A 25020-nucleotide genomic window follows, 5' to 3' on the forward strand; every position below is an offset into this window, starting at 1 on the left:
GGGGCACAGGGCAGGGAAGGGGGGGGTCCATCGAGAAGGACACAAAGGGCAAGAGAAGGAAAAGAAGATGGTGGGGCACAGAGCTGGAACTTCTGCAGGGACCGGGCAGTGAGGGCTCACCAGAGCATTGGCAAGCGAGCAAGCCGTCAGGGTGGGGAGGAAGCAGTAGGTCCCCCGTGGCTCAGGAAGCCAAGCTCCACCAGGGGTCCATGCAGAAGCAGGGGCTCAAGTTGTAACTGGCAACACCTTCACCATTCAAAATAGTTTGTCTCTAGAACAGTTCCCTTTTAGTCTAAATTGTGGTGGTTTTTTGTGGTTTTTTTTTTTTTTAAAAAAAAAAAAGGATGCGTGTCGATGTATTTCTGTGTGTGCGTGCATCTGTGTACATGAGTAACAGCCAACTAGCTCATATGGTCATGACCAAGCTATATTTCAGAAGAGAAAAGAAACACATTTATCACACTTTTCCTAAAACGAAAAGCTAAAATTTCAAGTTCAGTATTCGCTATCTTGTCCTTCCCTCCCCACCCTCCCTTGCTATTTCTGGGTTTTTTCCCTTCCAACTTACTTTAGCACCATAACACATTTTAAACATTACAATCCCTCTTCAGATACTACACAAAATGTCCCATAAAAATAGTGCTTTTTTGCCAAAAAAGTTATATAATATATTATATATATAAATCAACTAAATCCGTGGCAAATGTGCAATGCAGACGCCTCCTCCATTTAAAGTGAGCATCAGCTCACTTTTTTCTTTTTTTTCTTCTTTCGCCTTTCCTTTTTCTTCTCTCTTTCTCGCTTTCTCTCTCCTCTTCCTCTCTTTCTCATGTCATCGATGATTTCAAAAAGGTGCAAGTCGATTTGGAATCTTGTAATGAAGCACACACACAAAAATGCAGATGGGGGCTCCTCGGAACTTCTTCTCAGGTACATTTTTCTTTTAAAGGTGCAAAAGAAAGTTATAAAAATAGGAAAACAAAAAAAAAGAAGAAAAAAGTGGGGCGGGAATGAGGCAAAAAAATTATATCCCTCAATATTTTTCCCCGTTTTATGTTTTTTTTTCACTTTATTGTCAAGAAAGACACGGAATGGACTCTTCTCGAGAAAAAAAAAGTTTTAAAATTTAACTTCATATCCTTTTTCCCTCTTGCTCTTTCTTTTGTCTTCTGGCATTGGCACCGGGGATGTCATGCAGCGCCCGGCAGCAAAAAGTTCAAGTGCCAAACTGTCCCTTTGCAAGTACAGACTTGGAAAAACTGGGGGCGCAGGGGAACGAAACAGGCCTGGGAAACAAAACAACCCTCCCCCCCACCCCGAAAGGACGATGCCGCAGGAGCGGCGCTGCTCGCTGCCGCCGCCATCCCCTCCTTGCTGTGTCAGTTGTTTGGTTGGGGCCAGAACGGTGTGAGGGTGCCCCGCCGCCCCACTCCTTGGCTCGACAGCCCCGGGGACGGAGGGGCTCGGGGGCCGGGTCTCGCCAGTCCTCCTGCCCTCCCCCAGGAGATCAAAAATCGAGATGGTCGGTCAGGGTTCATTTCTGGGGGCCGGCCGTTTCGGGGGAGGCTCGTGCCGCTGGGGGCCTCTGGCTGGGCAGGGAGATGAGGGGACGGTGCAGCGCCTTGGCTTCCTCAGCCGCTTGCAGCCCCTCTGCCTGCCACCGGTACCGGCGAGCTCGCAGGATGCCAGGCACCTCCCGCTGCAGCCGCTGGGAGCTCTTCTTCTGCCACACTTCATACTTGGAGTACTTGGTGTGTGAGGGCTTCTGGAAGCTCTCCTGCAAGTGGACGGGATAGCAAAGTCAGCCTCACCACAAGCTTGCCTGCCCTCCAGATGGGGGTTCCCCTCTTTGAGCTCTATCCATCCCATGGAAACATTGCCCCATCCCTGGAAACAGTCACGGTCAGCTTGGACGGGGTTCCAAGCAACCTCATCTAGTTGAAGTCCCTGCTCATTGCAGGGGCCGTGGACTAATGACCTTTAAAGGTCCCTTCCAACACAAACCATTCTACGATTTATGATCCAGCCCACCTCTGATCGCCCACCTTATTAAAAGCTGACTTTCTGCAGGGTGTTTGGCATGAGTTGCTAAGAGTGGGCATCTCTCAAAGGCTCTGCAGAAGCAGCAGACCTTGCAGCTGGGGGTTGTTCTTTCCCACCCATGTCCTTCCCATCTTGCTTTTTATTTCAGGGAAGGGTCACCATCCCGGAGAAGCCCCCCTACCTTGCTGAGCGCCGGCAGGCCTGCCAGGGAGGTGGCAGAGAGGTCGCGCTCGGACTTGACGGACTTGGCGCAGTAGGTTTCCAGCAGAGCCAGGTCGCAGCTCCGAAAGCAGCACTCCTCCACAATCCCTCGGTTGATCCGCCGGTTATTTCGTCCCACCGGTCTACCTGCAACCACAGAGACCCTCATGTTAGCCACCAACATGGACCAGACCCTCTTCATCACTCCACAGCACCCTTTCCCTCGCAGGCATCCCTCCACCAGCCACCAGAGCCTGGTGGGTCCCACACATTTCAAAAATAGCAGTGCTTCTCCCAAACCAGCCGACACGCGCCCGCAAACCAGCTGAATTTCACATTAAGGCTTTCCCAGACAAACGCTGTTGATGCCAACAGGGCTTCCTGCGTGTGCGTGGCGCTAATTAAAGGCACTTTATACAGCAGTGATTTATTCCCCTCATATATCTCCAGCACGAGTGGCCTTTTCGGGTGCAGCTAAAGCGAGGAAGCTCGAGCCCAGCCTGGCTGCCAGGGCTGCGCCGATTCCTGTGACCATCTCCGATGTTGATCCTGGCAGCGAGTTTTGTTAGAAAGAAGCAGCGTAGTGTTGCGGCTGCCAACCTCCCTCTGTCGGGTCGACGCTCAGGCAGGTGAAGCGAACCAAGGCGGCTAAATTTTACCAGATGGGACAGCTCTGAGACAGCTGCAGAAAGAATACAGGCTCCTGCACCCGCCAAGAATAGCTATTAAACTTAATCTTTTAATAAGGATTCCTCTCCCTTTTCTGCCTGCGGAAGGATGCGAAAGCCCGTGTCCGGAGCAGCAACAACCGAGTGCATTTCATGTCACTGCTTAATGGCTGCCAAAGCACTCCAGAGGAAAAGCTTACATGAGTTTTACTGGGTTTCCTCCCCTTCTTGTAATAAAAGAGATAGGCAAATTCGAATTTCTGATGCAAAACAAATTCACTTGGGAATTGCAACTTCTAAAACGTAAACCATCCCAAAATGAAAACATTTTCTCTGCGTTTTCACGCGTGGCATGTTATGTGCTTGGGCTGTTGTTGGGTTTGTGGCAGGGGCTCTGCACACTGCCATGAGCACCTCTTCCCAGTGCAAGGTGCTCCGAGGGAGAGGAGCAGAGGCCAGGACCAGTGGGGCTTGCAAACAGGATCTGGTACCATGTCCTGGCCAGGAAAATCTGGGCAGGGGAAAAATTGAGAGTGAGCTGTGGAGGTGCAATGCCTAATGCTATTCGCTTTGCCATGCTTGGCCAAGCCCCGGTGTCCCAGCCAGCCTGTGGGAATGCACAAAATGGTCCATGTTGGTCCCATTGCATGGCCTGCAATCCCCCCATGTGCTCCAGATGAAGCGGGCACTCAAGTGTTTGGCCTTCATTAAGATTTAAGGGCCCTGGCTTGCAGCTGCTGGTCAATTTTCTGAGGGCATATGCCACCTGGGTGCCCACCCAAAGAGCCTCAGGACAAAGCACAGAGCGCAGGAGTTCTGTGCATGCAATGCAACCCCATGTGTGAAAAGCAGCCCTGTATGTGCAAGGTAAAAATGCATGAGCAACGCAGCCCTGCACGTGAATGCAGCCGCATGTACGCAGTGCAGCCCTGCATGTGCAATGTAGACATGCAAAACCCCACGGCTGTACCTCAACATGGGCTCTGCAATAGCGAAGCATCATGACACCTGCGCTCTGTTAAAATCAGCTTTGCCCCCGTCAGCGGGGAGCCCTCTGCTCCATGCTGGTGCATCGCCATTGCACCTGGAGGTCACGAGAGCAAACGCGGCATCGGGGTGCAGGGTGATGAGGCAGCTGACTCATACCATGCAGCCCGCCTTCGGGAGCCGTTTAAAATGCTCTGTTCTCCACATTTATCCCCTCTGCGCCATCACCTTCCTTTTCTTTTTCTCTTTCTCTGGAAAAATTTCAGGCGTGACCCTTAGCCAGCCCCACAGGAAGATGAGAAGGACAGTTCCCTCTTGGTATAGGCTCAGCAAAAGGAGCACTGTTAGGAGTTTAATTTTCTCTCTGTAAATGCTTGTGGCCAACAAGCACGCTGGACTGGGCACTCCCTTTAAAGGCAGGTGCATGCAGCGCAGGCAAACCAGGTGGCAATGCCTGAGGGAGAACAGGGGAGAGGAGCCAGCCTGGGGCCACCTGCATATGTTCTTCTATAGGCATGCGATGCCTGGCGAGGTCCATGGGAGACCTGCGCTGCCACCGACACCCTGCACCACTTATGGCCCCCACTCAGTGCATATTGACCTCAGCACCTAAACCTGCACATGTGGCAGGTTGCTGAAGCATTAGGCTGCTCCAGAAAGGCATCCTGACCACGAGCAGAAGGAGAGTTTGGAAGGAAAAGAGAGAAAATTCAAGTCACCCCCTCTTGCTAGCACAGCCCCAGAGGACTGCATTCACACTCCCGCTGAACAGAAGGTTGCACAAGTGACGACACGCACGGTTCAGGGAGAAGTTGAGGTTTTGAAAGGTTACACGTCTCCTCTTGAAAACAGAAGTTGCCCACTTGCAGCTATGTGTTTGTTTGGAAAGAAGAGGGAGGGGTGGAAAACAACAAGCAAAGCGGGACCATTTTCACCTCCTTGCCACCAAGGGCACTTCTGGCATGGGAGCGCATGGTAAGATGACAGCAGTGCACACTGCGCACAGCCTAGGTGTGGCACTGCCCGGGCAAGCTCCCGGCAGGGACCACAGAGGTGGCACTGCCTCTTCCACCCTGCTGGCTGCCCCTGCCCAGCTGATGGGCACAGGCACAGCCCCCGGCCCCAGAGCCCTGCCCCTTCTCTCTTGCATAAAGCTGCTGCGTTCTGTTCTCCCCTTGCTGGCACCGCTGCCAGCTCCGCTGCGACGCTCCGATAGGGTACATTTCCCATTACATAATTGTCCGTACGGATCTCGCCAAATGCCAATACAATCCTCTGTGGGAGAGTTACTTTAGGAAAAAAAAATAGGCAAACATAACAAACAGAGATGTAGTCCCAGAAAGTACCTGGAGACAACAACCCAGGGAAGAGATGCCAGGCTGTTTCTGGTTAACAGCAATATCACTGCTGACCTGGATTGGGAAAAGTGTTTGTTCCATAACACGATTTACGCACGGACTAAAGGTTGAATTTCCTGGCTTTTGCCCACAGCTGGCATCTCAATTTACTGCCACTGCCAAACCCGGGAAGGGTTTAGCCACTCCATCCCTTGCCCACAGGAGAAAGCTGTGCAGGCTGCGGCACTGCCGGGCGCGTGAGCCACTTCCCATGGCAGCAATGACCTCCTCCTCCCGAGGAAACGAGCTTCCTCTCGGCCTTCAATGAACGGCTGTGCTCTCTTTTTCTCCAAATTGTGCTCCACCAAAACCTCCCACAGCTCTGCGGCGACGCAAAGCCCAGTGATGCAAAGCCCGGCGATGCAAAGCCCTCCAGCTATCTGGGATTATTCCCACCCGGCAGTAGGCTATCCCGTCAGGGAGACCTGGGCATCCCGGCAGCAGTGCAAAGCCAAATCTGGTCCTGGGAGAACCCAGAGGCCGCATACCTGCAGCTCCGCACTGGAGGTGGTGGCACAGCCGCGAGGGGACAGAAGAGTCCCTTCCCTGGCATCGCCACCCTGCTGCTCTGGGTTCCCTACCCTCACCAGAGCCAGATGGATGCCACGGGGAGGGGTGCGTGGTGCTGGTGCCACCCTGGCAGGGTCCCCTCTTCTCCTCCGATCAATCAGGCAGCAAGCCGAGTGGAAGGGGACTTTGGGTGTAAACAGTCCCCGCGCCCCTGTCGCAGGAATGTCGGGAGCAACAAGGGGGCCTTTGTGCGGCGCCGGGCCCCGTCCCAGTGCCCCCAGCCTGGCCCTCCCCCACCCCGGCACCGCGCTTTCCCCCCTGCTTTTTCCTAGTATTATTCGGAGGAGCGGCGGGCGCGCAAGAATGTGCCCCGTCAGCACAAGCGGCTGCAAAGAGCTAAATTCTTATCAGCTGTTGGAAAGGAGGAAACAGGAGCTGTTGTTTACAGAGAAGTCGGACGCCTCTCCCCCTGCAGCTCCTTCTGCCCTCCCTGCCAGCATTGCATGACAGCAACTTCGTGGCTGGGGCTTCCTCTCGACCTGCCCCGCTTTTTTGACTCAGGGCTGCGCTCAGCATCCCTCCACCGCCCCCGGAGTGGGTGCCAGGGAGCAGGGAGAGGGGGTCCCGACCCTGCAGCAGAGCTGCAGTGGGATGCCACCACCCTGATGGCACCTGTGAGCCAGCCCCAAAAACCTTAAAAGTCACAGAGGAATCACGGCAGAGGTGGAGAGTAAAGCATGCACGGCCACAGCTGTAGCTTGGCCAAGCATCTCTGGGATGCGGCGCGGGGCTAGTGTGGTGCACATTGCCATCGCCATCCCCACCCTGGGATGGGGGGTACCCAGGGTGGGTCTGCCACCCTGGGTACCCTGGGTACCCTGGGTCCAGTGGCTGGGTAACTCTGGTGCTGCCACCTCCCAGCCCCTGTTAGTGCAGCTCTTTTGCAGCTCTCGGAGGCAGCTTCAACATCCTCAGCCCCAAGCACCTGCCAGCCACGATGCCTCCAAGGGCATCTGCGGGCTGGGACTCACTCACAGTGAAAAGTGAAGATGAAGCCAACTGATGGAGGTAAAGGGAAAAAGTGAGGTGAGCTGGGGATGTCCAAACCCTTCATCAAGTAAAGCCATCACCCAAGTGTCTTTTGCCCTGCGTGGCACAGGCTGGCCAGATGCCAAAGGGGTTAAAATATGGGACTGGGGGGAACTTTGCTTCATCCCCCAGCACCTGGGCACCCCAGAAACATTCAAAAAGAAGGGAAGATGGGAGAGGACAAAAAAAAAAAAAAGAAAAAAAGAAAGGAAGAATCCCCTTGCAAGCACCAGACTGGCCACTTGGCACCAAGCGACTTGTCTGCCTTCAAAAGTGTTTTTATTTTGGCCTGGGTGGCTGGGTTATTTGAGGTGAAAGGAGGTCAGTTTGTCCGTAAAACAAAAGCCCCATTCCCTTTCATCCCCAGAGAGGGGGAGGAGGGAAGAGAAACCACAGGAGAGAAACCACTCCTCTATATATAGAGGGAGTGGAAGAGGTGTGAGAGCGTGAGAGGGGTTCGCCTCCTCGCTGCGCCAGTAAGGCCAGCCCCGGACCCACTACCTCGGCTGAGCTCCAGCATGGGGCTCATTGGTGGAGGAAAGGTGCAAGGGCAGATGAGAAGAGGAAGGGCTCAGCGAGAGGAAGGAAGTGTGCCCAGGGCATCCCCAAAAGTGCCACTTGCCCGCAACAGCCGGGGGAACCATGAAAACATCCCACTGCTCAGCTGGGACAGGGCAGGGCCATCACCCCCAGGTAGTTGTAAAGCCCAACCGCCTGCCCAAAATTACACAGCCCCAGCACTGGTTGCTGCTGGATGTAGGATCCCTGTGCCTCTCCCTGCCCAGCCTCAGCTGGCAGCATCAGCCAAGTCTGCCTGAGCATCCAGGCTGGGAAGGGACATCCAGGGTTGTCTCCTAACTTTGCAGCGCCGTGTTCACTGCACAGGCAGATTGGGATGAGAGGGAAGATGACTCTCGACTCCACTACTCCAAAAAACACCCTGTTACTTGAAAGGGACTTTTAAATTCCTTTTCTCCCAGCAGAGGCAAGCCTGCCAAATGCATGGCACCACGTGCAGCTGGGATCTCCGCCCTCTTACCCCCTATTTGGATTTGCATCTTTCCTGTACTCAGTCACTCTGTGGTTCAGTCCTCAGTGGGCAGCAAGACACAGGGTCTTCCCTCTGCCAAGCAGCGAAGGACACCAAAACACCAGAACAAGGCGTCACACTCGAGGCACCTTCACCTATAGATTACTGAGCATCCATTGCTACTGGTGTACTCCTCCTCCTCCCCATTTACCAGTTAAGCCATTGTACTGTTAGTGCCAACAGTCCAAACCCCCTAAGTATCCTGGCAGAAAGCCCACCACAGCCAACTGTCCATAAGGCACCTGCACTCTGTGGACAACAGCAACACTGCATTTTTTTGCACTAGTTGCTCTGCACAAGGGTTAGACATCACTCTTGAGACAACAAAGCGTATTTGGGGAGGAGCCTAGAAGCTGCTCCTATACCCAAGCAAAGCCTGCCCAGAAAGAGGGAGCGCTCAGCTCCTGCCTGCTCTCAGGATGCAGCACACGGGCAGCAAGGTTTAAAAATAAGCCAGGGCCCAAGCTCAGCAGTGAGCTGGCTGCAGACATCCTCATTACTTTAATGACTTGCCCGCATCACTGGTGAGCCAACCCATGGCTCCCCAGTGACATTTGACTTTCCCAAGCATCAAATGCAGGACTCAGTTTCCCCATGGGACCAGACAGTCCCGAAAACTGGTGCAAGGTGGGTGCATGTCACCCTGAGCACACTGATTTTCTCACTCCTCTCCTCACCTATTGCCATGTACAAGGCAATCACAAACAGGACCACACTGGGAAATCCCTCCTTTCCCTCCCAGCCCAGCTGCCCTGAAGACAGGCATGGTGTGGGGGCAGCATCCTGCCTGCCGCCAGCAGTTGCCTGGCACTTACTGAAGTAGAAGCCCCTGTCCCCGCAGACGAATTGCAGCGTGTCCACCAGCTCCCCGCCGCAGAGGGTCTCCGCCGTGCCATATGCTGCGGCCGAATCCAACGCGTAGGCCAGGAAAGCCAGGAGCAGCAGCAGCATCCGCCTTGCCGCACACATCCTCTGCACCTGGGGACAGAGGCACAGCATTAACATGGCGTGAGAGACCCCTCTCTGCCACCTCCCCCGGGGAATGCACACACACACCCTGCCCCCAGCACGCCTGGGGTTTGAAGCCTGGACATGTTGGGATGTTGGAGGGAAGGACCGGCAGTGCTGAGCCGACTGCTGGGTGTGAGGCTGGCTCCCTGCGCTTGCCTCGCCGGTCAGCCGCTCTGGCCAGACAAGGTTTGCATTGAAGCGGTTTTTCCATTGGAAAATCCCACTTCAGCTGAACTCTGAAAGGCTTTTATTCCCCATGCTCTTTCAACAGTGTGATTTTTTATTTTTTCAGTTCTGATGAGAGGTTTTCATGCCCTACCTGAACGCGTGTTCCCCCAAAGCAGAAACGAAGTTTCAACCTGTCCTAGAGCTGCTTTTGAGGAAAGCCGGGTTTTGTCAGGGAGCAGCGGCCTTCACCCCCAGCGTGTGAGAGACCCGCATGGCCGAGGCTCGGGCAATCAAGGGGCTGATTGCACAAGCCATATTTGCTGACGAGAGCTGGGACCGAGAAGACATCCCTCAGGAGCAGAGCGGTCCCATGGGAAACACACCTGAGGCATCACCAAGAAAGGCCAAGGGGGTATCAGCCAGCACAGAGGATTAAAAAAGAAACTCCCTGGGTATTTGCTAACTAACCCAAAGATTTCCTCTGACTCTGCTCCAGCAAACATCTTTACCTCCATCTCAGCTTCTGCAGGTGTAAAGCGAGGGTGCTGTTGCCTCACTGCATGAAGCAACACCCATGAATGGTTTGAAGCATTAGAGTCCCTCAGTGATTAGCATCACTGTATACATACAGCTAAATAACAATGGTGGCTAGACAGATCAGCTCAAAACGACGAGAAGTGTGGCAAAATAGTAGCTGGCATGGGCAATGCTAAATCTCAAGCAGAGCATCCCCTCTTCCCACTAACACTCAGCCAAGATGCTGGGTTTCACATCCAGCCCTCACCACTATAGCATCTGAGCAACTCTAGAATAATATCAGTTAATGAATATTACCTCACCCCCCCGGGATGCTCGGAGATGGAGCCGAAGCCCAGGATAGATTAAATGACTTGCCCAAGGTCACGGGGGAAGTCTGCAGCACAGCCAGGAAATTAGCCCAGCTCCCCCGGGGCCCTGCTACGGTCCTGCCAGCAATAAAGCCACCCTTGCTACCAATTTTTTACTAGCATGTAGCTCAAATTGTCACTGCTAGAAATGTGCTGTGCTTACAAGTCGTGAGCTCTTCTGAATGGCAGGAGGACAGGGATCAGCAGCAAGAAAAGCTAAAAGGGAGGCTGCAAGGTCTGGGTGGGCTGAGGGGGGCACCCCCCACACACGAGCTTTGATGCCCGTCATATAGCTCAGCCTGTGCTGGCAGAGACCAGCAAGGCTGGCAAAAGCCCTCCAGGGCTCTGGAAAAGAGAGGCAGCAGCACTGGGAACAAACCGGGCTCAAATCAGCATACAATGGGACTGGGACCAGCTTTTCCAGTAGCACCAGTCTCCTTTCATCCCACCCTGGGGGCTTTGGTCTATGGCACCATGGATGGTGCCATAGAGAGGGATAGCACCGGGCTGTGATTGCACCACACTGCCGAGCTTCAGTGTTTTGCCACTAACACTTTTTCACTTTGATTTTTTTATCAAGTGGCTGACAGGTGTTTACTGGGCCCCCTCAGCATGACCACAGCATCACCTGTGCTGCTTGAGTCATGCCCCTGGTGCCACAGCATCAGCAGCCGGATCTCCAACTGACAAGACAGCAAGACAGTAATGATCCTGCTCCTTCTCTCTCTTTCTTTCTTTCTTTCTCTCTTTCTTTCTTTCTTTTTCTTTCTCTCTCTCTTTCTCTACTTCTTTCCTGCTTTCCTTTTTCCTATTTTTTTACATGCAGCTCCTGATTGCTGGTGTCTCTGGGACGCAGGTAGCACCAGCAGCTAATTGCCAGAGCAGCAGATGCACACCAGCCAGTGCCACGACCAAAGCTGCTGATGTGGGACTTGAGGACACCCAAATAATCCCCTGTCCCCAATTAGGCTCACACTGGCTGCAAGCGCTGCGGCTAACGAGCAGCCTGAGCACTGGCCTCCCACAAGCTACAGCCGGTCCCCCAGAAGGAGCTTCCTCAGTGGCATGGGTGACAAACGCAGTTTTCCTCCACATCCAGTCTAAAGAAAGGGTTGAGATGCTCTGAAGCAAGTGAGGTTTTGTTGGCGGGGCGATATCTGATACTGGGGAGACCTGATACCTTCTGTGGAAAAAAACTTGCGATCCTCAGAAAATACCCGCTGCTGCACAACCCACACAAGGTGGCCCCTGGCAGCTGTCCTGCCTCCACTGCGGTCTCTTGTAGGGTGCCCACTCACCCCGTAACTCCAGCCAGGAAGCTCCCCTGAGGACAGGCAGGGTCCGAATGGTGTCATCCAGGGCTGACGTGGAGGTGTGTGATGTGATGAAGTCCCCATTTTCTTGTGCATCAACCACCAGCCCTTTGCACCGCTGTCACCTTGCCGTCTGCCTGCTCCCTCCAGCAGCCGTGTAAAATGAGAAACCAGGCAGCAAAGTAAAAAGCATCTTTATTTACTACCTGGTGCTGCATTTTCTGCCCAGCTTGATGGAGCTGCAACCCAACCCAACCCTGTAAGCCCTTCCCTCTCACTTTGGCCCTACGGACCCAGCAGAGGAAAAGCCCCCAGGCTTTACCCAGAGGCTAGGCAGGCTGCTGGGGTGCTGTCACAAGTGCAGCACAGCAATTGATCCTTCCCTCCTCTCACTTCTCCTTAACAGGGATGAGCAGCACCCATGCAGAAGAGCTCACGCTCCGCTGCAGCTGCCAGAGCAGGCACTGCTTCCCAAAATGGGGTGTCAGAGCACGGCTGGGTACCCACAGCCCATGGCCCGGTGCAAGCACCATGTCAGCTGCCCAGGTGGCATACAGCTTCAGTTGTCATGACCGAATCCTGTTCAGCATTGTGAGTCAAAGCCCTATGAATCCCTCTGAGCATTCACTCTGCACTGAAGTGTGGGACAGCACTGCTTTTGGTTTCTATTCCAAGCATTCGGACAGGCACAGAACCCTCAGCTATGGGACAGGAGTAAATTTCCACACCAACGTCTGGAAAACCCTTCAGTTTTTATTAGAAAGTGTCTCTCGTGTGAGAGGTAACTGGTATAAGACAGTGAGAAGTAAGCAGGGCGTTTTCCTAAAGGACAAGGTCCTGCGTCCACTAGGGGAGAGGCTACACCCAATGGTTCATTCTTGCCAAAGCAGGTTCAATCAGCCATGCCGCCTGCCATTCCTCCTTACGTGTCCGCAGAGAGCTCAAACGCTTCAGGATGCAGTTTTAACCAGGGGTGGTGGAAACAGCTGCACGAGGTATGCCAGGTGAACACTGAATTCCTCCTAACAAGGACTCGGACCCCACACGGCATGCAAGAGGGTGATGCAAGAGGAATTTCTTGGTTGCACAGATGCCCTGTACCAACCCGGGAATCGCACATGAGAGCAGCCTTCTTGGCACAGGAGAGGCTCAGACAAGCCAGTGGAGCACAATGCTGGCCTCTCCTTGCCTGGAGAGGGCCTGCTTTGCTCTCCATCCTTCCTGTCCTTCTCCTGCCTTCCCCCACATCCCCAGATCGCCATGCAAAGCCAGGCTGCTGTGGAAGCCAGCTCAGCCATGAGCTGCTGCACATGGGATGCTCCTGGCTGCCTTGGGACTCCTGAGCATTCCCCCCGCACAGCACAGGCTGCTGCACCCGTGGCCAGGGATCACCAAAAACTTCTCAGCAGCCCCCAGCCAGCAGGGACATGCCAACAGAAAAGGTCCCCTTGCTGCAGCTGTGGTGTGGCAGGAGTGAGCCCGAGGGCAAGTCTGCAGCAGAGCCACCCTCCTGCCTGAGTCTGTTAAAGGTTTTTTCAGGATTTGCTGCAGATTCAGTTGGATCGACAACTTCTGTCCAGCTGCTGGGGAGTCGGGGGCCAAGAGGCCACAATGTGCTACAAGGTCCTGTTGCCAAATCTCGGAGGACAGCTCAGGCATCCCTTGCATCCAGGCTTGTGCTGAGCCAACCAAACCACTGTGCCTCTCTTGGGCAACAAACGTCTCCCCAAAAACGGAGACTAAACCTCCTGTCTGACCTAATTCCTTCTTCAGTCTGGCCTTCATTACAATTTAATATGAACAGAACAACGTAGGAGGGAATTGACAGATGGCCCAGTCTGCAAAATTTGGATTTGGACAGCAAAAAGAAAAAAAATATATCTCACTTCTTTGTGGAGCAGTGCAGCGTTTAAAAGGGAGCAGGGCAAAAAGTCATCGGCCTAAACCCAGTGGCATGTGCAGGAGGAGAAAATCCCAGTTTGTGCATCCTAGCTTCCACCACTCTCCACCCCTCCAAAATTACAGCAGGCAGACTGATGTTTCACTACACTGACGACTGCCTGTGAGAGATACCGATCATCTCTCTGTGTTACTCCTCTCTGAGGGCAGCCCCAGGAGAGCGGGGAGCTGACCCGATTTCCAGTGTGGCTCTCCTGAAAGGGTAGGAAGCAGGCACCCGTGCCAACCTCGCACGTGCCAAGCGAGCACCACCCCAGTCCACGGGCAACCTCGCACAGGGCGCAGGGCCACGATCCCCTGAGGTGCCAAGTAGCAACGGGCTAGCGGAGGCTGGTGGGGAGAGGCAGGTGCCTTGGAAGCCGAAAACCACCCTGGGGCTGCATCTTGGGCAGAGCAACTGGGATGAGGCGCCCAGCGGTACCCATAGGGAGAGGAGCCACCGAGTGCTGCGCTGTAGAAGAGCCTCCCTTTTCATCTAAAAGAGAGAGGATGAGATTTCCAACCCACGGCTTGGAAGGAGTAAGCTTCAAAACACAAAACTTTTGACCATCGAGCTGTCAGGTGAATAAAACTGACCCAGGACCAGGGGTTTTGCTGTTTAGCTCAGGCTTGAAAAAAATAAAAAACTCCTGATTCCTGGCACCTGGCTCGCATGACATTTATATGGCTGAGGTTGGCAATGCTGCTGCTATTTTTAGCCCTCACTTTTTTGTCTTCACTGCTTGTCCCCATCAGCAGCCCACTCCGTCCTGCGCTGGGGGTCACCTTTCTGCCTCCTGTCCTGTGAGCAAGGGAGAGACGCCTGCCTCCTCTGCCTGCGGGACAGGGGCCAGGGTGGGCAGGGGAGTGCTGCCTGCACCCCGTGGCTATCGGGGCTGCAGCAAGGACTACTGTAGCAGTGGAAAAATCAAGCTGAAAAAGGTGAATGGGGTATTCAGTACCATTTACTCACCCCACTGGGGAGTAAGAACGTATTGCACAAATTTTGGTATGCAGCCCAGAAACATTTGATTTATTGCATAAAAAAAAGGAAATGCAATCTTGCTTAACTCTTCTAAAGACAGCTGGCAGGATCCAGGGAAGGGATTTAAGTCCATTTTAGTAGCCTCACTTAACTCCTTTCTTTATTGTTCCTCTCTCCTTTCTGCATTCCCATCCAAAACCTGGAGTGTATCAGGGAAAGTTAACAGCAAGTTAAGCTGTTAAATCAGAAATTGTGGTGACTGGAGTCTACTGGCAAGTGATATTCCCACAACACGTTGAACTTGCTTTATGTCTTGGCAGAGCAGCTTTAACCCTTTCAGAGCCAGGCTGACACACCAAGGCAGATTTTTTCCCCTGGTGTCCCCCACCTCTCCCGACCCCTCACGCAAACATGTTGAGGGAGGCCAGTATCTCTTCACCCCATAAAGGCACACAGCAGCCTTTAAAAGCAAAGACAAGCCGAAGAAGGATTGAAGAGGTCAGTCCCAGGACACGAGCGGGGAGAGGGTAGGCCACTTACGGTGCTCGTATGCACTGCTGGAAGCACACTAACTCCTCGGTTTCTCTAAAAATAAGACCTCACCTGCTGTGTTTGCTTTACTTAAAAAAAGAAAAGTAAAGAAATGCTTTTCTCTGGTGCTCCACGGGGCAAGCCGGGCTTGCTCCTAAGCCTATAGGAATCAATGGGAAGACACGCACTGACACCTCCGAGTTGCCTGGTCAAAGCAGCAGCCCTCCAGCCGGGCTGCAAAAAGGATCACCTGTCAGAAAAGGCACTGGGACACACACGCAGACACATTTTGGCTCTCAAATTTCATGTGGCGGTAGGAGGGGACCCACAGTGTCAAATCTTTTATCCCTTAATGAATTTTCACAGGAGCCGGGATAGCCCCTTTGAAAGGCTGAGTGAACTTGTGTGGGTGTCGACAACATGGAGCAAGATTTACAGCTCTGACCCATTCACCCCCACCAAAATTGTCAAGCTGGGTCCAAAACAGCTCAGTGAAGCTCAAATCAGAAGTGTCAGTCAGTTTTATTCCTCCAGATGTCCTTAGCACAAAGTCACCCTCACAAAACCCCACGACCCAGGCTCCTCAACTCCACTCTAAATCAAGGCAAGAGGATGAATAATAAACCCAACGGGCTGCACTCTGCGAAGTAAAAGGAAAAAACACAGACACGTGCAACCTGACAACAAATAAACTAAAAGAAAACCAGGCCTTGGCCTCCCAAACACATCCCGGCATTTGGAAGAAAACTACAGACTTTGGAGAGGAAGCCTCAACTGGAGGGTTGAAAGCAGCGTTTCTCTTGAGGTGTCTATTTAAAACCACCCACACAAACCTTGTTTTTACACTCGATTGCTCCACGCCGCCTCAGCAAGACCTGGCGTATCAGCAACCCTGCTAAAGTACCACTGGCTCGAGGCGAGGAAGCCACATCTGCTGGTACAGTTACGCTAAATCCGAGTTTCCTCATGTGCCCCAATTCCCTACTGCTCAACAGAGTGCTAAAACCCTTCCAAGTTGCGCTCTTAAAACAATTACTGTAGGGAAAAGCAATTGGGAAGGAAGAAGAAGGAAAAAAAATAATCAAAAAAAATCACACAAAGTCGAAGGCTGCATGCCAACCATTAACTCTCACTCCATTTTGGCTTCGCTTTCTTGTTTTTCCTCTCTGTATTTTTATCCCTCCGAGACCGAACGCGCCGCAGTGTTTTGCAGAAGATGAGTTTAACAATCTCCCCGCTCTGCGAAGCCGGGGAACTGCCTGTGCCTTCCCCGCGCCGACCGCCTCCCCGCTCCCCAAACGGCCCCGGGACCGGAGGGAGCGCCACGGGCGGCCAGCGGCCGCGCAGCCCCGTGTGACCTCGCATAGCCCCGGCCCCGCCGCCCGGCGAGACCGGCCCCCGCACGCCCGCGGCTGCCCGCACACGCGCGATGCCGCCAGCCGACCCCGCACGCCCGCGGCTCCCCACGCGGGACGTCCCCGCGCCGCCACTCGGGGCGCGCAAAGGGGGCGCAAACCGCGCGCAAGCTGTCCCGCCGCCAGCATCCCTCCCCCCGCAAGGTGCGGGGGGCCGCGGGCGCCGGCAGCCGGCGAGCTGTCCCTGCCGCCGGGATGTGGGGTGCCCCCGGGGGATACCCCGCGCACCCCACCGCCGCGGGCCGACCCTCCAGCCCCGCGGCTGGGCCAGCTCTCGGGGTCCCTCTAGTGACACGCGTGGGGACGGCGTGCAGCGGGGACGGCGCGGCGCGGCTCGGCATGGCACAGCGCGGCATGGCACGGCTCTGCCCGGCGTGGCACGGCGCGGCACGGGGCAGCCCGCCCGCCGCTGCCCGCGGAGGCGCGGCGCGAAGGGGCGCGGAGCGGCGCGGAGCTGCGCTTACCTTGGCGCTGCCGCTGCTACTCTCAACTTCTGGCGGCGGCGGTGGCGGCGGCGGGCCGGGGAGGAAGGCAGGCTGCCGGCACCGCTCATCCGTGTGTGCCCCGGCGCTTGACATGCTGCTCTCCTGCCCTGGCAGCGATCGCGGCTTTGGCTCGCCTTCCCCGCGCCCTGTCTCGCTCTCCTCGCCTTGCCTTTTTGGAATGTCAAGTCCCTGCTTGATTTTGTCTGAAGGATGTTATTTTCTTACGATCAGGTATTTTGTTATTCTAGAGAGCGAGCGCTTTCCTTTTCTTTCTTTCTTTCTTTTTTTTTTTTTCCTTTTTTTTTTTTTTCTTTTTTTGTCTGGTTTTCTCCCCCTCCTTTTTTTTTTTTTTTTCCCCTTCTCTTTCTCTCCTCCTGCTTTGGCTGCCCCTTGGGTGGCTCTCACTTTTGTGTTTACTGATTGCGTCCCCCTGGCCGGGGCGGAGGGGCTGGCTGCCTGACTACCCGCTGCTCCCGGCTGGCTGCCCCACGAGCGAGGAGACAGGCAGGGCGCTCCGGCTGCCCCCCTTTTATACCCCCCCAATGGGCATGCTCTGAGTTCCCCAGCGAGCACCAGCCCGGCCACGCAGCCAATAATGTTGCAGAGCGGTCTAACCCCCTCTCTTCCCTCCCTCCCTTCCTTTCTTCCCTCCTTCTCCCTCGTAACCCTCCGGAGTCCAGCTCGGGGAGGGAAGAGGGGACAGAAAGTTTGAGCCGCACGGTTTCTTCGCGGGCTGCTCCCAGGTGGGGGCTTTGACCCACCCCGGCTGTCCCCGGAGGAGCGGGGGCTGCGCACATCCCCTGCCACCCCCGCAGGTGAGGGGAGGAGGTGGGTGTCTGCTCTCCGAGCCCCTGCCCAAAATGCTGGGGGCCACCCCCTGAGCACCTCTTGCTGCTGGGTGGCGAGCCCCCAGCCCTGGGGAGTGAGATGGGGCAGCAGGAGATTGCCTTGTCCGCCCCGCTTTCAGGGCTCTCTCTAGGTGCGCACAGGGCACAGGTGTCCGCACCATCCACTGTGCCCAGTGCTGGCCCCCAAACTGCTCTGAAGGGCTCCCTGGCGAAGGCACGGGCATTCAGGGGTGCCAGTCAGACGGCCCCCCTGGGCTCGCACGCCTGCCCCGGAGCCCTGCCCCGTGTTACGTGCCCCAGTGCGGGCAGGCAAGCCCCCGCCTCAGCAGAAGTGAGTCTCCGCGTCCACCCGTGCACATCCGTGTGGACAACATGGATGCTCCCCCTCCACAGGGCAGCAGTACTCAAGATTTTGCACCCTGCAAAGCACATTCCCGAAGCGGTTCCTGCTCACTAGGTCGCCTCTGCTTCCCACGGGCTTCTGCAAGCTGAGCACAGTTGCCTTTAAGCCAAAGGGACTTTTCCCAGGCTTCGCTGTAGAGCAGCGCACAGACTGAACACGCTCCCGCTGCTCTGCCGGTGCTGCATGGCAGTTGCACTGTGCTGCATTAAGCAGAACTCGCCCTCTCCCAAAGATTTGCCCGCCAAGGCTGCCCCAGGAGAAGGGACCCTGCTTGCTTTTGCCAGTGGCAAAGGTAGCCCCCGGCCAGCCCCCAGGAGCCCTCACCCTCACTGCTGCTCGGGTGCATGCCCACTTGCAGGGACGCACAGCCCAGGTTGTGCTACGGGCATGCACCCTTCTGAGTGCGGAGAGAAGCAGAGCTGCTTGAGATCAGGCAGCAGGTGGGTCCATCTCAGGCAGCACTTGCCATAGGTAGTGGCATAAAAGGACATGGATGCAGCAGCCCTCGCCCCAATATGCAATAAAGAAAACTTTTTTTCTCTCTCTTTTTTTTTTTTTTCAGTTTTGCACCTTTTCCTTTCAAGGATGGGGGGCTTGGTGCAGTTCTGAACAGTCAGAATTGCCCTCAACAAGCCGAAGACAATGTGAGCAGGACTGGACCTTTCTCACTAGGCTTCGGACATCCTTCCCTCCCCAGCATCCTTCTGTTCTCTGGGTTGTCCTCTGGGCTGTGTCGCTGCGTATCGCACCCAGCAGACCCGGTGTCAGGGCTGTGGGCCTCAACCGAAACACTGGCACACCTGGGAGAGAGATGTGATGCTGAGAAAACTGTTCCGTGCACAACAGACTCAAACACAAGCATCAAATCTCAGCTCCTACGTCGACATTTAAGCATGTGAAGAAGTGGCCTGGCCATCCAAGAGACTGAGCATCTGCCAGTACGTGTCAGGTCTCCAGACTTCTTGCAAAAAGAGGCATCTCCATCAATGCTTACCTTTGGCTTTAGGAGTTTCTCCTAGATGCCCAGGACTTAGTAAATCCCAATCGTGGGTCCTTGCAAACCACTCAGCAGAGCTGGTCTCCTTAACAAAGAGCAACCACCTTTCCTCACTGCGAAAGCAAAACCCCATCAAAGGAAAGGACCCAACCTTGGCAGGGGGGTAAGCAGGGCTGTAAGCTACTCTTAATAGCTGAAGGAGCCCAGCTCCCTTCCCTTCCCCCAGCTCACCACAAGGACCTCCTGAGAGTAGACAAAAGAAAGCTTGGAGGGTTAATCTCCCTGAGAAAAACAAGTGATTTTCCAGTAAACAACTGCAATAGCAAACAATGGGGGTGAAAAATAGCGATCATAAAAAAGTCTGCTCGGAGGAAGAGGCGACCCAGTAAGAGAGGTGTCCCTCCAGCTGGGGGAAAAACAAGGCATCAGTTTGGTGAAGCTGCAGCAGCAGCAGCAGCAGCAAAATAAACCCCACAAGTTGCCACTGGATCTACTTGTGTTTGTGCCTTTTGATCTTTTAATTGCTTCTTAGTTATCCTTCAGTGCAAATAAATAGTGCATTGTGTCAAGAAAGAGTAGGGGGGGCGGGGAAGGGAAGAAAGAGACACAAAAGAAAGAGCTGTCGCCCAGAAGAGAAAAGGAACAGGTTCTTTCTCCCCACCTTTAAAGGAGTGAATATATCTGTATTTGGGGGGGGGGCGGGGGGGCAGAAGGGGGAGAAGGGGATAGGATTAGAAATCAAAGCGAAATTGGAGAGAAGCACATTAAGCCTCGGGCATCCTTACAGTAGGAAGAAAAGAGGGAGGTGGTAAAACCCTCTGGGAGTTTATTCGGTGAGTTATGAGAGGATCCACGAGTGTAATATTGTTAAAGGTCAGCCTAAACCTAATTTAAACTAGGGATGTGTGACCTCCGCCCTTCATTTAATACAGTCATAAGAACATTACACTGCAGATAGCTGGAACAATAGCTGCCTCCACCCCAAACTCCAGCCCCTGGCATTGCCTGCAAGGAGGGCCTGCAAACGAGAGCAGGAGGAGGACCAGTAAAGCCAAGGACGCAGCTAACCCGAGGACAGGGAGGCAGAAGGAGAGGGAGAGGAGGGCCTCTGGACCACAGCACTGACCGCCAAGTGGCTTGCAAAAACACAGCATCCCAGGAAGCATTTTGGTTTGAAAGTTGATGTGGTTACAGCAAAGCATCACCTGAAACAATTGGAAATGGAATAAAAATAGCCCACCACGTCTTGCATTTGTCTGACCTCCATGATCATTGGCATGGTTCGGGAGAAAAATCATGCTTCCTGTTAAATTCACAAGGAACAAGGACATCGTTTGCAAAGCAAAGTCAGCCAAAGTGAGCTGAAACTAAATGAATATAAAGTGGGAGCTGGAATAAAAGCAACATCTGAAAGGTGCCCTGAAATGATCAAGGGATGCCTGGAACTCAGAGAGAAAATCTCTGCTGCTGCAGCGGCTGTGGAAGCGTCTGGGCAGGCTGCAAAGCCCCCTGACGGCGCTGCCCATCTGAGCTGATCAAAGCAGCTCGTGGGTGGCCACCAACATGTGGCGATGGGCCGGAAAGCTTTCCAAGGAAAGGGGGAAGAATAGGAAAGCTTGGGCTAGCCTGGACCTTGTAGGCAGGGATGCGAGCTTCAGCAAAGGCAGAGGAATGTAAATAGCTGCAGAAACGCAGTGGTCACGGACCAGGGTGGATGTTAGTGATGATGCTGGTGAGCTGAGCCAAGCAGATGCCTTTAGGGAAGGGGACATTTATGTGACTTTTCCCTTCCTCTCCACCTATAATCGCAAGAGGGAAGAGGTGACCTAATCCAAGGGCAACCAAGACACCCTGTGATGCTCGTTTGGCTTATTTCACAATTATACCACAAATGACAAGGTGAGCAGAACAGGGTTTTGAGATGCATGTGCCTACACCATCACAAAGGTATCCCAGTTTGTAAAGCACCTTATATTCTCTAATGTCAAGAGTGAGGACAAGCAGGAGAAATCAGACTGACATGCCCAACAGACCTGGGGACCACAGGTTGAGATGTCCGAGACAAGACAAAGGGAAGGTGGGTCTGACCCATGGGTTTGGGTCTCCTGTTATTGGGGAGGAAAAGTCATCCCTAGTGAGAAGGGAGAGTGATTAGCCAGAGTCTTATGCCCTGCTCTTTAATGGCAGAGGAATAAATGTACTTGGCCCAGAGCGTTTTTCAGTGGCTTTAAGAAAGTGATACCTTTTGTTTCGTACAACCTGGGAACCTGGCAATAACACTGTGTCCTTGTATGCTGCTAAAATATATTGATCCCGGGGCACACTAAACTGTTGGAACAGGAGAGATTCATTGGCGAAAGGGGACGTGATATATGGAAGGTCCCTGTGTGAAATTGAAGTCAAAGAACTAAGAGTGGCAGAAATAATTCACCTGGGGCCCCTGGTCAACAAGGAGCAAACAAGAACAGAGGCTGGGCAAGTCTGCTCAGGGCTCTTGGCACTCCTGGGCAGGGAGAACATTTTGGGGCCATACTCTCAGCCCAGAGGGTTTCTGCTGCAGGATTGTTATATGGGCAGGGGAAAAGTGGGATGCCCTTAGGCATCAGCAGAGGATGTGTTCTTGGCATATTCAGAGCAAAAGAGGGACTCTTGTAGCAACTTTGGCCCAGGTCTACCGATGCCTTGGAACATTCATTGGACTTAGGTGTTCAGAAGGGGTGTTGGCAGATGCATTCTGAGGACCTGAAGGGTGCTGAGCAAAGCAAAAATGAAGTTTTTCCAAGGTAAGCTATTGCACTGTGCCAGAGGAATTTGTGACAGTGGTAAAAAGCACAAGTGTTTTCACCCCTGTTTATGTGGAGGACAAACTATGCATTTTTTGTGGGCTGGACAGACTTAATATTCCTGTAGTGTCTTTTAAAATACAACATCCCCAGCGATTAAAGGAAAGCTCCAGCCTGAGCAGCCTCGTTTGACTCAAGAGGCTATGGGAAGGAGGGCACAGGGTGTCACAGTGACTGAGTGTGAGATAGGAATTAAAAAAACACAAATGATGTTCAGCAAGTAAAATTCAGCGTGTCTGCTTGTTGGGATGCCATCTGCAGTGTGGCTCAGAGGAAGAGGCCAAAGGGTCCCAGGGTCAGATGATCCCAGAACGGGAAACAGGTGTCTCCTTTCTCCCCATCATCTATGGAACAACAAACATCTCTTGGTCATCCCTGGTTGCTAAAGTGGACTCCAACAGCTTCCCAAAAGGGATTTTCAAGAAGGGTGGAATAGGGGACACCAGGAGAAATGGCCACACTCTCCCCAGCTTCTTTTCATTGCAGAGGGAGGCTGGAAAGCTCCAAGTTTTGTCTGATTATTTGTGTCAAAAATGTGCAACAAATACAGTGGCAGAGAAGGAAGATGGGTCTGTGCCTATATTAACAGCTAAGCACATCACCATTTCCTGTTTTCCTTATTTATTTTTTTTTTAAAGTATTTCCATCAAAATACTCACTAGAATGTCATGGGGAAGAAAAGGTCCAAGCTCATTTAAGGACCAATAAAAGCTCCAGTGGGTACAATTAGTTCTCCAAAGCACTAGGGGATGAAGTTGGCTCTTTATAGCATTGTGCAAATATGGGTCTGTCTATGGAGCAAGCTCTGAGTCAAAACAGCTTGTGAATGAAATGCATTGTGGTAGGCGGTGGGTAACCCTTTGGACTAGAAGCTCTTTGGGGTGAAGACTGCACCCAATGGCTGTGTCCTTGCAGGGATAGCTTGATGAGGATACTCTGGGAAGGCAGCACTAGTAGTGGGCACCCTTGTGTCCCCTGGCGAGGAGCTGAGCAGTGGGAACATGAACTGCAGGGATGCCACGCACCTCCGAGCAGGAGCACACCGTGCCCTCTAAGGATGTCTGTGTCTCACCTCCCCAGCACGACACCCTCACTCACACTGCTTTGCTCTGCCCTCACTTGGAAAACTCAGGGTTCACCCTTAAAAAATGTTTTATCCTATTGCCGGGAGCATCAGAATGAACTGGTCTGTCTGGCTGCATGTGGCTGGATTCGTGAGCAAAAGCAGGTGGGCTCTTAATATATTCTTGTTTCTCAAAAAAAGAGACACAGCAGCTGCTGCTGAGGTCCTCTCCAGCAGCTTCAACAGATCAGACATTGCTGAGTGGCCGGTGGCAATACCTGCGATGGGCCATGCCAGTGGTGGATGCAGTCCTTGCACTGATTTTTCCTTGGTGCATCTTCTTGGAGAGTTCCCCCTTGGCCTCATTGAGCAGTCAGCTCACTCAGCAAAGTTGCCCAGGTGAGTGGGCATCCAGGTGAGTATTTCCATCCCTCCGCCACATCCTGCAGCATTCACGACTGATGCAGTTCATGTATTTCAGATGTGCCCTTTGGAGGTGCATGCTTTGAGCGTCCGTCCAATACTTTACAGAAAATCAGACACAAGAGCTGGCTGGAAGTATCACCCTGTGATAGGTTACTTTTCCAAGTGCCTGAAAAAGGTGATGGCACTGAGCGCAGAGAGTGATGCATTTTAGGGAATATATGTGGGGCCCTTATTTACCACGAAGAGGTGGAGTGGTGCAGATATGTCTCTGTTGTGTAATTAATGGCTTTGAAAAAAAAACCCTGAGCCTGTTGGCTAAGCCTGAATACCTCTGAGGGGTTCAGGAATCCCAGCTATGTATCTTTCAGGCGTTTCTTCCTCTGTTTTTTTTTTTCTTTTTTTTTTTTTTTTTTCTTTTTGCATTGCTTCTGTGCTTCAGTTCAAGTCTTTGTTTGCAGCTCTCATTGTCTTCAGGCAGAGGGTTGGGTTGGCAGAATCTCCCCCAGGCCAGAGCTTCACCCTTTATCAGGGATCCCCGTCTCCACCTCCAGTTGCCAGCCCTGGTGGGGGCCACCCCATCACTCGTTCAGGCTGGGGGCTTTTTGGCCAGGATAAATGGGTTGCTGGGACCAGCCACTGGCGTCCTCTGGTCCGAGCTGAGCAGTGAAGATCCCAAAGGAGGATGCGGGGCTGGGATCCCAGAGGCAGGCAGCTGTGGATGTAGGGAGAAAGGGCAGCATGGGGCTCACACAGGGCTCCCATGCCCCAACTGCAGCCTTCCTCCATCACTGCGTCTGCATGTCACCTCAGGCAAGTTGCTTAATTTCCCTCCAGTTTGCATCCCCATCCATCAGCTCAGGGCGGGAATAAATCTGTCCCCTGTTGCCTCCTTCCCTTAGGGGCTGGGATTTTTGATACCTACGTCTGGTAGTAGGTGTACGGGAGTTTGCAATAAGGTCCCCCCTGCTTGCACCCTCCCCTCGTTCCCATTCCTGAAGCAGGCAACACAGGGACACTTGTGCTGCCAGCATCCCCTCCAGACCATGCTGCCCTTGCCACAGGTGATGGACACCCACGGGGAAGCAGGAGGTGTGGGCAATTTGTTTTCTTGCTTAAACCAAACATTCTCTCGTAATCATAACGAAGGGAGGGAGGCAACAGCACTTGGCAAAGCAACTTACACTAAGTGCATTTCACTAGAAATGTTTATACTCTGCTGCTGAAAAATCCACCAAGCAAAGCGATAGTGTGGTGTGGTGCTGGCGGAGCAGAGTTGAGGATTGCGCCCCGAGCCAGGACCCAGCCAGGGTGGGCTTGGGGATGTCACCAGCTCATCCTGGCAGGAGGCTCCCAGGGTCTCTCACATGGGGAAGTGGGTGGAGGGATGGCAGAAGGTGCATGGGGACCGCTTTGGGCTTCCTGCGCATGGCTCCACTTCAGACCACACACCCTTGAAAGCCTCATCTCTGCTGTCTCCTCTTGACCATTGGGGCTATTTAACCTTCAAGGACAAGTGTATAGATGGGGTTGGCATCTCCAATTAGTGTTGCAGGGCGAATAGGTATAATGCAATCCTGTGTGATGCAGGGGAAACTTTTTTATGGTGCTTCAGAAAGGCTCTGGTGGGAGAAGCAAGGGTTTTGTGCACATCCTGGTGTTCCTGGAGCAGGAGACCTCACAGGGTAGGACTCTTGGGACTGCTAAGCTAATTACTAATTACTA

The 25020-nt window shown here is 53.5% G+C and overlaps 1 protein-coding gene across 1 annotated transcript; it reads right to left on the minus strand.

Annotated features, from left to right (window-relative positions):
• Positions 1 to 772: 772 nt before the first annotated feature.
• Positions 773 to 17222, minus strand: IGF2 (insulin like growth factor 2). Its single transcript, XM_074149379.1, has 4 exons — positions 16698 to 17222; positions 8801 to 8963; positions 2225 to 2391; positions 773 to 1777 (listed from the first exon to the last, which is right to left on the minus strand). The coding sequence occupies exons 1-4, from the start codon at positions 16809 to 16811 to the stop codon at positions 1535 to 1537; spliced, it is 687 nt and encodes a 228-aa protein (XP_074005480.1). The 5' UTR covers positions 16812 to 17222; the 3' UTR covers positions 773 to 1534.
• Between the last annotated feature and the right edge of the window lie 7798 nt (positions 17223 to 25020).

The sequence above is a fragment of the Numenius arquata genome, chromosome 6 (genome assembly GCF_964106895.1).
Source record: "Numenius arquata chromosome 6, bNumArq3.hap1.1, whole genome shotgun sequence".
NCBI lineage: Eukaryota > Metazoa > Chordata > Aves > Charadriiformes > Scolopacidae > Numenius > Numenius arquata.